The 16,701-nt window shown below is 41.1% G+C and overlaps 1 protein-coding gene across 1 annotated transcript in view; it reads right to left on the reverse strand.

Annotated features, from left to right (window-relative positions):
• LOC124789252 (solute carrier family 22 member 7-like) overlaps nt 1-16,701 on the reverse strand; it is a 136,723-nt gene that overhangs the window by 28,502 nt on the left and 91,520 nt on the right. Inside the window, exon 6 of the mRNA XM_047256547.1 lies at nt 4,950-5,171. Within this exon, the coding sequence (XP_047112503.1) occupies nt 4,950-5,171 (222 nt within the window). The remainder of the gene's footprint in view (nt 1-4,949; nt 5,172-16,701) is intronic.

The raw sequence follows: 16,701 nt of genomic DNA on the forward strand, positions 1-16,701 counted from the left end.
TCCATAGGACTGGCGACCGTAATTTTCCCCAAAACTCAAGTATCTAATTAACGCCAGTTAATTTTTAACGTAACGACCGCACATTTACTTTCTTTATTAACTTTACGCTTTTTCCAAATTAATTTTCATCAGTTTCATTTGCATTTTTCCTTTCATTTAGATGTAACCCTTTCCTCCCTCTTTACCGACAGATTAACTTCGGTGACGATAGCTTTTCCCAAATTTCCATTAGGTACACGCGGTTTAAATTTTACTGTCATTAAGGTCGATAAGTGAGCAGGCGGTTACAGACTATGTCGAAAATGTTGCCATTTCTCCACTTGGCACTCCATTTTCTAGCGTGCAGAGCACCACCCACTATCTCCAAATGGCAAAGTCATAATATGTTAACTCAAATAGGAACAGTGAACTACATCAACGAGAATACGCAAAAAAAAAAAGAAAAGAAAATTGCGAGCTTATGCACCAGCCTAATAGAACGGCAGCTGATTGAGGTGGTAAGCAACACTCTAACACTCTAATAATTTTCGTTAACTTGGGCGCTACACCAAGGTCAGCGGAAAGCAGACCCCACAGTCGACCTAACTAAGGTGGCAGTTACGTTCCGAACAGCGAAGCACAGCCTCAGAGCTCAGAGGTTACTAGAGTTACTGGACAATTTTGAGAAAAGTGAGACGTCTCGGATGGTCTATTGTCCTTCTTTTGCAAAGTATATGTGGCACAAATTTCAGAACAACGGTTTGGTCAGTCTTTGTGGATTTTCGCCGTCTTGCGAAATATCAAGAATAATTAATCTGGGGTTCGGAAAAATACTCCGCCTGCCCGAGACGACAATCCCCTGATTAGGCAAGCCTTCGGTGTTCTCTAATTGCCAAGGAAATCGTTTCATGCCATTTATCTATCAATTAATTTCATCAACTTTTGAAATAATAATCGTGTCAACCCAGGAGCTATGTCAATAGATACATAATTTTATGGACAATGTGGATTTTTCTTTGTCAGGAAACTGGACAGGGCTGCTGTCGTTCCTCTTGCACGCCTTTTGGTAGGTTCGGGAAAAATTTTGCCGAACAAGATGAAAGATGCATAGAATCGATTGAAGTAGTTGTCAGCAACCAGTTATGAAAAGGAGACTGTTCAGTCATGTGGTGTGAGCAGCTATGTGCTAGGTTGTGTGTTAAGTCAGGAAGTGAATGGGGCGTAACGTCTAGTCATGTATATCTGCAGGGCTGTAGGCCTACATCTGCATGCATACTCTATAAATCACACGTAAGTGCCTGGCAGAGAGTTCTGCGAACCACCTTCACAATAATTCTCTATTGTTCCACTCCCGAAGAGCGCGTGGGAAAAACGAACAACTATATCTTTCCGGGTGAGCTCTGATTTCCCTTATTTTACTATGAGGATCGTTGCTCCCCTGTAGGTTGGCGTCAACGAACTATTTTCGCATTCAGATGAGAAAGTTGGTGATTGAAATTTCGTAAGAAGACCCCACTGCAAAGAGAAACGTCTTTGTTTTAATGATGTCAATCCCAATTCCTGTATTACGTCCGTGACATTCTCTCCCCACTTTCTCGATATACTCCGTTAATTCCGTCTGCAGCAGTGCTCCACAAGAGGGCCTACAAGCACAGTGTAGGCAGTCTCTTTAGTGGACCTTTTGCATCTTCTAAGTGTTTTGCAATAAAGCATAGTCTTTGGTTCGTCTTCACTCGACATTTTCCATGTGTTATTTCCAGTTTAAGTTGTTCGTAATTGTAATTCTTAGGTATTTAGTTGAATTTACGGCCTTCAGATTTGATTGATTTATTGTGTAACCCAAGTTTATCAGATTCATTTTACCACTCATGTGGATGACCTCATACTTTTCATTACTTAAGGTCAATTGCTAATTTTCGCACCATACAGACCTAAACAGTTTTGAAATGTGATTTGGTCTTCTGATGACTTTACTAGACGATAAACGACAGCATCATCTGCAAACAACCTAAGGGGGCTGCTCAAATTGTCTCCTAAATCGTTTATATAGATAAAGAAATGCAGAGGGCCTATAACACAACCTCGTGGAATGCCAGAAAGCACTTCTATTTCACTCGATGAATTTCCGTCAGTTATTACGAACTGTGACCTCTCGGACAGGAAATCACGAATCCAGTCACATAACTGAGACGATATTCCATAAGCCTGCAGTTTGATTAAAGCTGCTTGTGAGATACTGTGTGAAAAGCTTTCTGGAAATCTAGAAATACGGAATCAACTTGAAATCCCTTGTCCATAGCACTCAACACTTCGTGTGAGAAAAGAGCTGCTGGGGTGCTTTTACAGGGTGTTTCAAAAATGACCGGTATATTTGAAACGGCAATAAAAACTAAACGAGCAGCGATAGAAATACACCGTTTGTTGCAATATGCTTGGGACAACAGTACATTTTCAGGCAGACAAACTTTCGAAATTACAGTAGTTACAATTTTCAACAACAGATGGCGATGCGGTCTGGGAAACTCTATAGTACGATATTTTCCACATATCCACCATGCATAGCAATAATATGGCGTAGTCTTTGAATGAAATTACCCGAAACCTTTGACAACATGTCTGGCGGAATGGCTTCACATGCAGATGAGATGTACTGCTTCAGCTGTTCAATTGTTTCTGGATTCTGGCGGTACACCTGGTCTTTCAAGTGTCCCCACAGAAAGAAGTCACAGGGGTTCATGTCTGGCGAATAGGGAGGCCAATCCACGCCGCCTCCTGTATGTTTCGGATAGCCCAAAGCATTCACACGATCATCGAAATATTCATTCGGGAAATTAAAGACGTCGGCCGTGCGATGTGGCCTGGCACCATCTTGCATAAACCACGAGGTGTTCGCAGTGTCGTCTAAGGCAGTTTGTACCGCCACAAATTCACGAAGAATGTCCAGATAGCGTGATGCAGTAATCGTTTCGGATCTGAAAAATGGGCCAATGATTCCTTTGGAAGAAATGGCGGCCCAGACCAGTACTTTTTGAGGTTGCAGGGACGATGGGACTGCAACATGGGGCTTTTCGGTTCCCCATATGCGCCAGTTCTGTTTATTGACGAAGCCGTCCAGGTAAAAATAAGCTTCGTCAGTAAACCAAATGCTGCCCACATGCATATCACCGTCATAAATCCTGTGCACTATATCGTTAGCGAATGTCTCTCGTGCAGCAATGGTAGCGGCGCTGAGGGGTTGCCGCGTTTGAATTTTGTATGGATAGAGGTGTAAACTCTGGCGCATGAGACGATACGTGGACGTTGGCGTCATTTGGACCGCAGCTGCAATACGGCGAATGGAAACCCGAGGCCGCTGTCGGATCACCTGCTGCAGTAGCTGCACGTTGCCCTCTGTGGTTGCCGTACGCGGTCGCCCTACCTTTCCAGCACGTTCATCCGTCACGTTCCCAGTCCGCTGAAATTTTTCAAACAGATCCTTTATTGTATCGCTTTTCGGTCCTTTGGTTACATTAAACCTCCGTTGAAAACTTCGTCTTGTTGCAACAACACTGTGTTCTAGGCAGTGGAATTCCAACACCAGAAAAATCCTCTGTTCTAAGGAATAAACCATGTTGTCTACAGCACACTTGCACGTTGTGAACAGCACACGCTTACAGCAGAAAGACGACGTACAGAATGGCGCACCCACAGACTGCGTTGTATTCTATATCTTTCACATCACTTGCAGCGCCATCTGTTGTTGAAAATTGTAACTACTGTAATTTTGAAAGTTTGTCCGCCTGAAAATGTACTGTTGTCCCAAGCATATTGCAACAAACTGTGTATTTCTATCGCTGCTCGTTTAGTTTTTATTGCCATTTCAAATATACCGGTCATTTTTGAAACACCCTGTATGTATGTTGTGAATAGCAACTGATATGATATGCCAGTTGGGTTGGCAGTCACTAGTACAAAGGTGATTTTCTTTGCGGTGAGATCTATTTACGAAATTTCGATCACCAACTTTCTCTTCCGAATGCGAAAATATTGTGTTGACACCTACCTACGTAGGTAGAAATGATTATCATAACAAAATAAGTGAAATCAGAGCTCGAACGGAAAGATTTAGGTGTTCCTTTTCCCACTCGCCATTCGAGAGTGGAATGGTAGAGAAGTAGTATGAAAATGGTTCGATGAACCCTCTGCCAGGCACTTAAGTGTGAATTGCAGAGTAACCATGTAGATTTAGATGTAGATGTAGATGTCATTAACCGTTACCGGGGTTCTTCCTTTCACCATAAAAAGTCATAAGTGAAAGTAACAGTCAGAAGGAAAGAACTTTAATTAAATTTACAGTTTATTTTCAACCGAGTGATTACTGTAATAAAAGACAGACGATAGTTGCTCATACAGTATTGCACAACTACTGCAGACAATCAGTTCAAATTAAAAATGATTTTAATTGAAATTCAGTTTTTATGATAATAATATGCTGGCTCTCATGTAGTGAAAATAGCTTTAGAATTTTAAATTGTAGGCGACATTATGTGCACATGTCTACATAACTCTGGTAGTGAAAAATAGTTGTTGCGAGCAATGAAAGTTTTTACTGCATTTATTTGAAAAGCAATCAGCTGTATTGATTATTATAGGTGATCATTATGGTAACTAACACCATTGCATTCCAAATTAACGTCTTTGCTGTTCACATCACACGCCTCTTATACATGTAAGCTTGCCCCGCCTCTGCATTCCACCACCACATGTGCAGCACTGAAGTTAGAAGTTGTCATCCTGTGACACAACATAGTTTTGGTCATCTTTGACCCTGAGTAGATTGCAAGGAAATTAGGAAGGTTTCGTGTGTTTCATGACACTATAGCGCTTCTCTTGAAACAGGAAATTGGAGAGACTGCAGATAACGTTGCCAGCCTTAAGCTCCTAGGTTCTACTAGAACAAAGACGCGTCTTAAAGTTATTCTGTGAGTCACCTGGCAATGATGAGGAGTGTTGTGTTCCTGACGAGGTTAAAGCTGGAGAAGATGCTGAGGAAGCCCCTCCTGTCTGTCCTGCTCTTGCCCACGGTCTGGATCACCTGCAGGGCGAACGGGGGCACCGTGGAGCCGTTGGTGGCTGCTATGCGACGCACAACGGCCAGCGCCTCCTGCTCGCGACCCCTGCACGCCAGCCAGCGTGGAGACTCGGGGAACCAACTGCCACAAAAAACACCTGTAAGTACTAATAACAGTAGTAGTTGTAGTAGTAGTAGTGGAACATTTGTCCACTGATCAGTTTTACACCAATATTAGATGTGTCACCTTAGTACATAGAGAAAACACAGTGAAAACTTCATTTATATGTTCTGACATTTAAACCTTTACATTTCGAGCTTAAGAATAATTTATCCATTGTGTAAAATTCCTTTATTATGTTCATAGTCGAAAAAAAGTGAGCTCAATACGGAAACTAATGTTCCGTTATTTGTTCATACCTCATCATTAGACACACACACACACACACACACACATATATATATATATATATATATATATATATATATATATATATATATATATATATATATATTCTCATTCACTGACAATTTTCATTGTACCTATGCACTTCAGTCTTTGTAACCCCGAAAAACTGAGTAGATATCCCTCAGTAACAAAATGTATGTTCACATCATGATGAAGCAGTGATAGGAACAACTGAATAAAAGGAATCGATTCAGTCTATTATTGGAAAACAATGCATTCCGTTTTGAGTGCGAATATTCCATCTTTTGGCCAGTGTTAAACGTTTATTGTTGGCTACAGTCCGGTCGTCACCGTTATTGCCATTTCGATGTTTGACTTTTATTGAGTGCCGTTAAGTAACTATTAGTTCGGCTCTGATGCATATTTATGAAGAGGCGTTTACTTAATAGTGAACATTGTGTTTGGATCACAATTGCGGAATTCTCAATGGCGTAAGGATGGAATAAACCATATTACTGGATAGAAAATGATCCTCAAGGCAAACACAATCGATTTAAAGTATTTGCACGGGATTCATATCCTGAATCTGTATTAATGAAAGGAATTCAAAGAAAATTAAGAAGTATTTCTCGCAAAAACAGGCTTCCAACAAGTGACAGTATATGTTTCGAAAGCAAGGGATTACATCAAATTAAAAATTTTTATCTTACGTACTTTACGTTCACATCACCTTAGCATTTACCGAAAAAGGGTGATTGGTGATCGGTGCAAACCAGCGGAAACAGAGAGACAAAGTTTCAATAAATGTAAATAAAAAAGTGATTGTTCAATTCATTCAACGTAAATTTACCATGTACTGTCAGTCACTAACCATCCAAAACCAACCAAAAATCCATATTTAATGCCAATCAATAAATACCTTACTTTTCAAAATACTTCGTTTTTAGAAATATACTTGTCATTCACCTTTCCTTGAAATAATGTGCCTTATTTTTCTCCAAAGTGATTGGCGAAACTAGTCATGATTCATCTGTAACCGAGAAGACTGAATAAGTATGCAAATGAAACCTCTCAAACTCAGACACTGAGTAAGAACATAAATACGACTGAGGTAACCATCAGAGATTTGTATCTGTCGGTTGTCTCATATTAAGTGAAACGACTCAAGCATGGAGAGTGAGTGAAAACAATGATGTAGCTGATACGGCCACAGAGAATAATTTCATTTGGTTGTTTCATTCGATTGAAACAAGCAACTGAACAAGAAAACAATGCATGTACCAAATGAGAATTACCTCTAGCCCTGTACAAAATTATATACTATTTGATTGAGAATTCAAAGCTCTATCAATGACAACACATAAAATTAAACTAACCCAAAAATTGCTATAAAAATTACTGTCAGAAAACGTTCACCTCGTTTCTAACCAATAGAAAATACTTTAGAAGGAGAGACAGCATTGGTCGTATTTTTTTTGTTTTTGTTTTATTAAACGCAAAATCGATTTTCGGTCACTTAGTGACCATCTTCAGTGCTGTAATATATAATTTAAATTGGTAGGCACTGGTGTCAACAAGCTTACAGCGATTTTGCGTTTAATAAATCAAAAAAATACGACCAATGCTGTCTCTCCTTCCAAGTATACCCATTATATGGTCGTGGTGCACAGGACACTCCATGGAGTCGCCGATGAAGAAAATACTTTATTACGTTTTCATCAAAAGCTCTTATGCTATCTCCTAGAAAATTTATTTTCGGACGAAAGAAGCTTAAGATTGTCGATTTTCGCACGGAATTGGAAAGATGATAGGATTTTGCTCTGCACACATTTTTCCGCAGTCCCTTGCTTATTGAAGCCAGTCATACTCACATTTAGTTTTGACTGGCTGTTGTAACATTTAGCGCCAAAATTATTCACGTGAATTTTTATAGCACCGGTTTCTTAACACTCAATTTTTTGCTAGTGCATACTTTAGATAAACAATGACAAAAATTTAAGATACGAGAAAACAGCAAGGTGTATGCTTTTGAATAGTTTATTATTTGTTGCACGAATCATTCAGCTTGCGATGTACTAAGCTATCAAGTAAGTTTATCCGTGTAATGCGGTCATTTCGTAAGATTATATGAGTGATATGAACTATTTACATACTTTACAATCAGAAATTTCGGAAATTATTTGACTTGTTTTTATCATGTTTATGTTTGCTGCTATTTTGTGCACTGTATTAAGTATTTATGGCTATTTTTCAAATTTTTGCATTTACAATTTCATACATATGTGAATAAAATGTGTTTAACAATGTAGCCAAAAATAAAAAAAACAATAAAGAAATTAAATAAAATTTTAAAAAATTTAAAAATGTAAAGCAAAATAATGAAAATAATCAAAAGTACAAAAAAATAAAAACCAAACAAAAAACTCCTGTGGGATATGACCCAGATTTGGTGGGGGTGAGGTTTGTACTCTGAGGATACAGTGGTATATACTGTACATGCTCAATCATACCAGGCAGGTAACTGTAGCGGAACCAGTCTAACGATACCTAACCAAGTAACATGGTTCGGAAGACAAAAAAAAAAAAAAAACTGTTCTGGCAATGGCTGACGATTTTTCTAGATTTTGGGCAGAGGATCGGGGACTTTGATCTATAAATTATGAGATTCAGGTGTGCCAACAACTTGCAACTAAGAGAAATGACTGCAGAGAACTGGAAAAGAGTATGGTGCTTGAAATTTTATTTTAATATGTAAGCTTATTTCGGCTTTATTTTTTCATCAGTACACGTCCTGACATTTCAGATGGTCATTTGTCAACTCTGAGTAAATCATTATTGCTGTCTGTAGTTGCTGGTAAAATTATTTTCGACAACGTTTTAAAGTGGTTCGATAACTTGCTGTTTCATGTTTATTATAATACGTTTTTTACTATGTGACAACTGTAGGAATTCAAGTTTGACAGCTAGTTGTTTACTCAAAGATATAAAGAAAAAGAGATGATTTCGTTGGGCAAGTAGGATTAACTCGTAAAGAAGATAAGCCTTCTTTTGCATCTCTAACTCTTCCTAGGACATATTCTCCTTTTTGTGATATGATAGGAGCATTTTTTTTCATTTTGGTAGAAAGTACACTACCAGAAATAAATTTATTACTCCAGAAAAGACGGTGTAAACGTCGATCCGATGACGGCATATGCCGCCTGGGGGACAGTATATGTAATGATAATGGTTTCAACGTCGTCCGCCAACAGACCGCATAGTGGCGTTTCTACCAGAGCGCCATCTGTGTCTACCCTTTGGTAGGGAATGCCCTCAGCCAGAAGGCTCACTGTGGTGCAAAAGTGTGAAGTGAACAGGCTACAATGCGACGGAGACGCATCTGTGTTTCCTTCAAGCTACTGAGCGATTTTGAAAGGGATCAAACTGTGGTCTTCCGAGTTGTGGGATGGTCCTTTCGGAGAATTGCCACACAAGTTGGATGTGTTGCGTCAGTTGCGCAACGATGCTGGTATCTGTGGTCACGTGAACGTTATCACACCCGTTGATGAGGTTTTGTACATCCACACAGCACAGACGCCCTCCAGGGTCGTCATATTGTAAGGGCAGCAGTGGCAGACGGTACAGCTACGACAGCACAGATGAGAGGCCTTGGGAGCCACAAGTGTGAAGACGAACCGTCGCGAATTGGCTGTTATGGTTCAATTCTTTTATCTTAGCGGCTCGCGCATAGCCGCCCAGACGCAGGAGATTGCTGCGTTGCCAGTTGCACGCGCCAAGAGAAGCAGAGCCATAGTATAGTATAGTTCAGACTTACGTTTAGGGGGGAGCGCGCAGTTTATGAAGTAAAGCCACCATGGCCGCATTAACCCTTTCGCTGCTACAGAGACGTGATCCCCGCATTCCACGCTGTGCGCGATTTTGTCATCACTGCACTGCTCTCCTGTGCAGACACATGGTGTTCCGACTGCTTTGACACACTTATCATTCGATTTCACAAAAACTGTTTGGCCCAAAAATTTTATTTTTACACATCTTCTTGACTGATACCTTCCCCCCATAAATGGCTTAATTTTGTTTCGATGTTCAACGCAGTTATTGTGCAGTATTGAATGTAGTAAACCATTGCACGAAATTTTGAAGAGTTTGCGGAGGTAAAAGTCCACAGCGTATACTTTCCGTATGGTCGATTTTAGTTGCCACTGGTAATTTCAAAAAATTACATTCAAACGAATAAAATTCATGAAGTAAGATACCTCGATATTGTTTTTAAATAAAGAAAATATTAAGCACCAAACGAGGTTTGAACTCCCAACCTTCCGCTTAGCAGCCAAACACCTTAACCATTATGCTACACGCAAAATACCAACAAACACTGTTGGTATGACTATGAATTACCCACGTTTCGTCAAAGTACATCAGGAAATAAACAATTACCGCTGTTCTTTATTGCGAAAAAGCGGTTAGTGAGAATGAATTTCCTTGCTATCGCCTGAATTAGGAGGCTTATTGCTTGTTTGGTTTAATTAATTAATAGAATATGAAGCAATTGGTATGAAGAATGCTTTTTCCAAACATTCTTTCATAGAAAGTCTGCTATCAAGACATTGCTTTTGTTCAATTACTTTAAATAAAGTTTCTAAAACTGAAGACACTCGTCCGTGCTCTGCACTGCACTCGAGCTCTGGCAATGTCGTTCTCTGTTCATTGGATGACTGTGTTTCATGACGTCAGATGCGCAAAACGAACCTAAATTCGGCCGCCGTCGTAAATGACGCGCACTTTAGCAGTGGGACTGCAGACACACACAACTCCAGCCCGTCTTCCACTCGGCCCCTGGCATCAACGTGCACGGCTCGACTGGTACTGTCAAAGGTTCACTTTGAAGATGGAGTGGTGCGTTGCGGTTTCCAGAGATGAATGTAGATCCTGCCAGCACGCAAGTGATTTGCATTCGTCCAAGAAAGACTGGCACCATCCCTGGGCTTATGGTCTGCGCTGCAATAACCTACAACCCACATTCACCTTTGGTGTTTATGCTGGGGATGTTAACCAGCAATCATTTTTGGAGAATGTTGTTAGACCCACTCTTCTGCCGTTTTTGCAACAGGAAGGCGATGCTTTTCCAAGAGGATAATGCTCGGTCACTTACTGCCAGCGAAACTCCGTGCGCTCTGCAAGGCATGCGGCAACTTCTCTGGCCAGCACTATCTCTGGACTTACTTCTGATGGGGCACGTGTGGCGTACGAGAAGAAAAGAAGTGACTCGTCAGCCGACAACTCTTACAGAAGTACGTGAACAGGTCGAGCAGGCGTGGCATAACGTATCCCAGGACAGTATTCGCCATCTGTACGATCGACTGGATGCCGAGTCAGCGCCTGCATTGCCGCCTGCGGAAACTGCACCACATACTAATATCGGTGCTTCAGCATAGGCCGGTACCTGGTACCTCAGAACCGTTTTGCTGTTGATCTGTAAATGTAATAGTTTCATGGTCTGCATATGCACTGTTGCAACAATGAATCTTGGGTGACTTGGAAATCTCTAAAAGGATGTACTATTTTGTTCCAGCAGTGTACATTGTAGAGTGAAGTAGGTATTTATTATTAATTTAAGTTATACGAGGGTATTTCGGAATGTAAAGATACACCGTACGCCAGAGGAACAGAAGAGTTTTGGCGAGCAAATTGGCAACGCTGGTGTTAACCTTGAACCGTTAGCTTTCTCCTCGCGGTCGTTCGGCAGTTGAACGTTGCTTCTGGTTGGAGTAGGTCGTGTTTAAAATGGCTGGCGTTACTTCTCGACGTAATCGCCCTGCAGACGTACACATTTTTCACAACGCTGACGCCATGATTCCATGGCAGCGACGAAGGCTTCTTTAGGAGTCTGTTTTGACCACTGGAAAATTGCTGAGGCAATAGCAGCACGGCTGGTGAATGTGCGGCCACGGACAGTGTCTTTCATTGTTGGAAAAAGCCAAAAGTCACTAGGAGCCAGGACAGGTGAGTAGGGAGCATGAGGAATCACTTCAAAGTTGTTATCACGAAGAAACTGTTGCATAACGTTAGCTCGATGTGCGGGTGCGTTGTCTTGGTGAAACAGCACACGCGCAGCCCTTCCCAGGCGTTTTTGTTGCAGTGCAGGAAGGAATTTGTTCTTCAAAACAATTTTGTAGGATGCACCTGTTACCGTAGTGCCCTTTGGAACGCAATGGGTAAGGATTACGCCCTCGCTGTCCCAGAACATGGACACCATCATTTTTTCAGCACTGGCGGTTACCCGAAATTTTTTTGGTGGCGGTGAATCTGTGTGCTTCCATTGAGGTGACTGGCGCTTTGTTTCTGGATTGAAAAATGGCATCCACGTCTCATCCATTGTCACAACCGACGAAAAGAAAGTCCCATTCATGCTGTCATTGTGCGTCAACATTGCTTGGCAACATGCCACACGGGCAGCCGTGTGGTCGTCCGTCAGCATTCGTGGCACCCACCTGGATGACACTTTTCGCATTTTCAGGTCGTCGTGCAGGATTGTGTGCACAGAACCCACAGAAATGCCAACTCTGGAGGCGATCTGTTCAACAGTCATTCGGCGATCCCCCAAAACAATTCTTTCCACTTTATCGATCGTGTCGTCAGACCGGCTTGTGCGAGCCCGAGGTTGTTTCGGTTTGTTGTCACACGATGTTCTGCCTTCATTAAATTGTCGCACCCACGAACACACTTTCGACACATCCATAACTCCATCACCACATGTCTCCTTCAACTGTCGATGAATTTCAATTGGTTTCACACCACGCAAATTCAGAAAACGAATGATTGCACGCTGTTCAAGTAAGGAAAATGTCGCCATTTTAAGTACTTAAAACAGTTCTCATTCTCGCCGCTGGCGGTAAAATTCCATCTGCCGTATGGTGCTGCCATCTCTGGGACGTATTGACAATGAACGCGGCCTCATTTTAAAACAATGCGCATGTTTCTTTCCAGTCCAGAGAAAAAAAAAGGGATGTATTGGACCATCCGCCATACAGCCCGGACCTTGTGCCCACCGACTTCCTTGTCTTCCATTACCTGAAGTCACATCTTGGTGGAAAATCATTCCACGACGATGAAGAGATCAAAGATGAAGTTGAAATGTGGTTCTGACAACAGGCGAGAACCTTCTATGACTGTGGGATACAAAAGCTTGTGCACCAACTTAACAAATGTTTGGATAAGGGGGGGTGATTATGTCGAAAAATAACAAATAATCCAGTTAATAAGATGTAACTGATGTTTTCTAAATAAATTTTCTATTTAAGGACTGCGAGCCATTGTATCTTTACTTTTCGAAATGCCCTCGTATTTTACAAATGTTTGCTCTATGTTGTCTAAACCACACGTTACAATATAGTACGAATTATTTAAGAAATACATTGTAACAGTCATTTGAAAATTTTGAAGGTTGTCCTGTGATGATGGATAGAGCTGTTATTGTGATAATTCAAAATTTATGCTCAGTATGCTTTATCAAGTGATACTCTTATGACACATTAAAGTACTCAACTTTTTGAACTAACCATTAAAGAAGCCCATGTTGTATCGTTCTTATACTTAACACAGTATGAAACTTGTCTTTTTGTTTTGTGCATTTAATCCTGAAAAGTAGGATTCCATCTTAGAGACTGAGTGTATGTGGAATGTTTGTGTGTCCACAGGGCACTGTGTATCAAAATTAGGTTCTTATTTTGTGCATTTAATCCTGAAAAAGGACTCCATCTCTCAGGATTGAGTGTATACGGCATTTTTGTGTTTCTACAGGGTACTGCACACTACACACTCATCACAGAACTCCGCAGTAGTAAGATTCTGATGCTATTCTCTCTTAAATTAATTAAACTCATTCAAATTAGATGAATAAATCGTTGAGGAAGACACCAGTGTTAACACAATGACACGAAAGTAACTGAGAGTGAACCAAGTGCAGAACATGCAATGTAATGAATATGTGGTGAAAAATGAAAATCTCTTAAAGAACTCGAACTTGGATTTACTGCTCATAACGGCGACTGTATTCTCTTTGCTAGTATCTTCGAGTGAATTCTCTGCTCCGACTTACAGTCATCTTAAAAGATTTTATACTTGTAGTGTAATCATACGTACATGTAGCGGATCATTGTGGCTCATATTCGTGGAGTTTTGAGGCCGGAAGAGCTTAAGGGCAGTGTTTATGGGCCTCGGATGCTGCATTTGCTAATACCATTATCATGGCATGGATTTTGGCCCTATAAAAATATAATTTCGACGCCAAGAAGATATGTAACAGGGCGAGGCCAACAGTATTGCTGTGATTCCATCACTGCCAGGTTACCAGTCACCAGAACCACCAGCCTTCCACTAAATTGTTTATATTTGGCATTCTGTAAATGGACCAGGTACTTGTGAAATTTGGTTGATTTTATAATAGTAATTGTGGTGTTGCTAAAAACTCTATCGTACACCCGTGATTATCCCAAATCACAGACCTGGACAGGAATCCTATACTAGCGAATTTAAGTTCAGGTGTCCTCATTTATTATGAGAAAGTGGTTCAGATTGAATTTAATGATGTGTTGCCATTTGTAAAGCCAATAATACTTTTGAGTAGGTAAAAAGACTGCTTATCAAAGCGCATTTGTTATTTAAAGAGTTATAGTTTGTTATGCCTTATTAAATTAATAATTAATGATAACAATACTTTCCATTTCTCATACATGCTGGTGTGGTTTTGTTAATGAGCATGGTTCTTCAAACCATGAAAGTTTAAGGGTCCTAGTTTACTAGGCTAGCTAGTTAATGAAGCAATGCAAAGGCTTGCTTCAGAGCCAGTGTAGTTAGACCTGCATTCTGTTTGGTTGCTTCAAACTGAGTTTAAGAAAGAAATATTTACTATGTTATCTACTCTAATGCAAGTTGGTTATAGCACAGGCATAGAGACCCCGCACTAAGCGATGAAGTTATTGATTACGATCATTAGCAGACCCCCTGATTTAAATTCAGAATCATTTCAAGCTTTTCCCTGTTCGGTATTGGTACTAGTTTCATTTATGAACTGTTACAGCTGGTTCATTTAAGGTACACGTTATTGAGAGGCATATGCTACTATTATCTCATTGGCCATTTTCTTGTTAGTAGCACATTTATCTGCAAGGTTGGGTTACTGTGTTGTAGTAGGAACAGATGTAACGAAAGACTTTAGTGTGTGTGTCAACGAAGGTTAGGTTAGCCTTGTGCTTTATCATTTTGCTTGACACAAGAAACCCTAATTAGGCTAGCGACCGCTCTTAATATGTAGTGTTACAACTTTTGTGCTGGGAGAACGTCTGTTCCTGATCCACCGTTTGCTATTGGTTATACTCTGCTGGAGTCTTTCGGAAACGAATCCCAGTTAGATTGTTCTGTTTCTATTATTTTATCTCAGGGTCAACTTATCAAAAATTCTGCGCAGAGGTATAACGTTAGCAGCGATTGCCGTTATAGGTCGTCGGTGGAAGCGTTAAAGTAGGAATTGAAAATAAATTAGACGTAACTGTGGGAAGATGCTTTGGTGACGTGTTCTGTGATCATTGTGTTAACGTATATCCATCGTGCACCGCTTTAAGGACTTCATAAACTGTAGCAGATGCCTGTCTCTCTGAGACATACCAAATCACATCCTTTGGGAAGTAGTATGCTGCAATGGGTGGAAGTTACGTCAACATCATTGCTGACACATATGTATCAGTCTCATGTCTATAAGGATGAGCTGAATGATTATGTTCAAAGCAGTAAGAGACCTAAAGAAGTTACCAAACAAGTTCATTCGGAAAAAAGTGAATTTTACAGCAGCTTCAGCAAATCAGATGATGTCCTTGCCTGGTTCTTCAGCACTTATATGGAACCCCTGTTGCAAAACTTTTACCTACGTCACAATGAAGAAGATCCTCCAAAGGGTGGCTTCCCTCTTCGTACAGCTGCTTTTGACTGAGCCTAGTCAAGGGTACGATATTAACAAAGACACTCCTCAACACGATCTTCACATGGGTCAATGGATAACATTCTAGCAACAAATCGTAGATACTGAACCTGTTTTAGGATGCCAATGGGATATTTCAGAAGCGCATCGCGCTGGTCACCGATACGCTACCTGAACCTCACAGACAGTTTACGATAGATATTTCGCCTGTCATATGGACAGAAGAGTGACAGAGCCGATGGAGAAAAGGCCATCAAAGACAGCAGAAGAGAGCTGACTAAACTTGAGAAATCAGAATCTACACCTGTCAGGGCCAATATAAACAACAGCACTTAATATTGCTCCGCGTGCCATTACTGCTGGAAACCTTATCGGTAAACGTCCCGTTTCGAACTGACGTGTGGAACAAACACTTATTCGTAGGGCCACACACTGGGGTCAGACACCCGCTCCTTTGGACACCGCCTACCGAGGTGGCTGGAATCTGATGGATCGCTGAACCAGTAAGTAACGCCACATCCGCAACCCGCCAGGACCCAGTACGTTGTCCTCGACGGTGAGTATTCAACGGAAGTGAATGCCCTAGGGAAGTGTGGTAGGTCCGCTGTTGTTTTCTATCTACATAAATGATCTTTTGGATAGGGTGGATAGCAATGTGCGGCTGTTTGGTGATGATGCTGCGGTGTACGGGAAGGAGTCGTCGTTGAGTGAAACCCAGCTCGCGCTATTCGTCCACGAGATTCAGACGGCCATAGACACGGGTTCCCGGGTAGATGTCGTGTTTCTTGACTTCCGCAAGGCGTTCGATACAGTTCCTCACAGTCGTTTAATGAACAAAGTAAGAGCATATGGACTATCAGACTAATTGTGTGACTGGATTGAAGAGTTCCTAGATAACAGAACGCAGCATGTCATTCTCAATGGAGAGAAGTCTTCCGAAGTAAGAGTGATTTCAGGTGTGCCGCAGGGGAGTGTCATAGGACCGTTGCTATTCACAATGTACATAAATGACCTTGTGGATGACATCGGAAGTTCACTGAGGCTTTTTGCGGATGATGCTGTGGTATATCGAGAGGCTGTAACAATGGAAAATTGTACTGAAATGCAGGAGGATCTGCAGCGAATTGACGCATGGTGCAGAGAATGGCAATTGAATCTCAATGTAGACACGTGTAATGTGCTGCGAATACATAGAAAGAAAGATCCCATGTCATTTAGCTACAATATAGCAGGTCAGCAACTGGAAGCAGTTAATTCTATAAATTATCTGGGAGTACGCATTAGGAGTGATTT

This window comes from Schistocerca piceifrons, chromosome 3 (genome assembly GCF_021461385.2).
Source record: "Schistocerca piceifrons isolate TAMUIC-IGC-003096 chromosome 3, iqSchPice1.1, whole genome shotgun sequence".
NCBI classification, from domain to species: Eukaryota; Metazoa; Arthropoda; class Insecta; order Orthoptera; family Acrididae; genus Schistocerca; species Schistocerca piceifrons.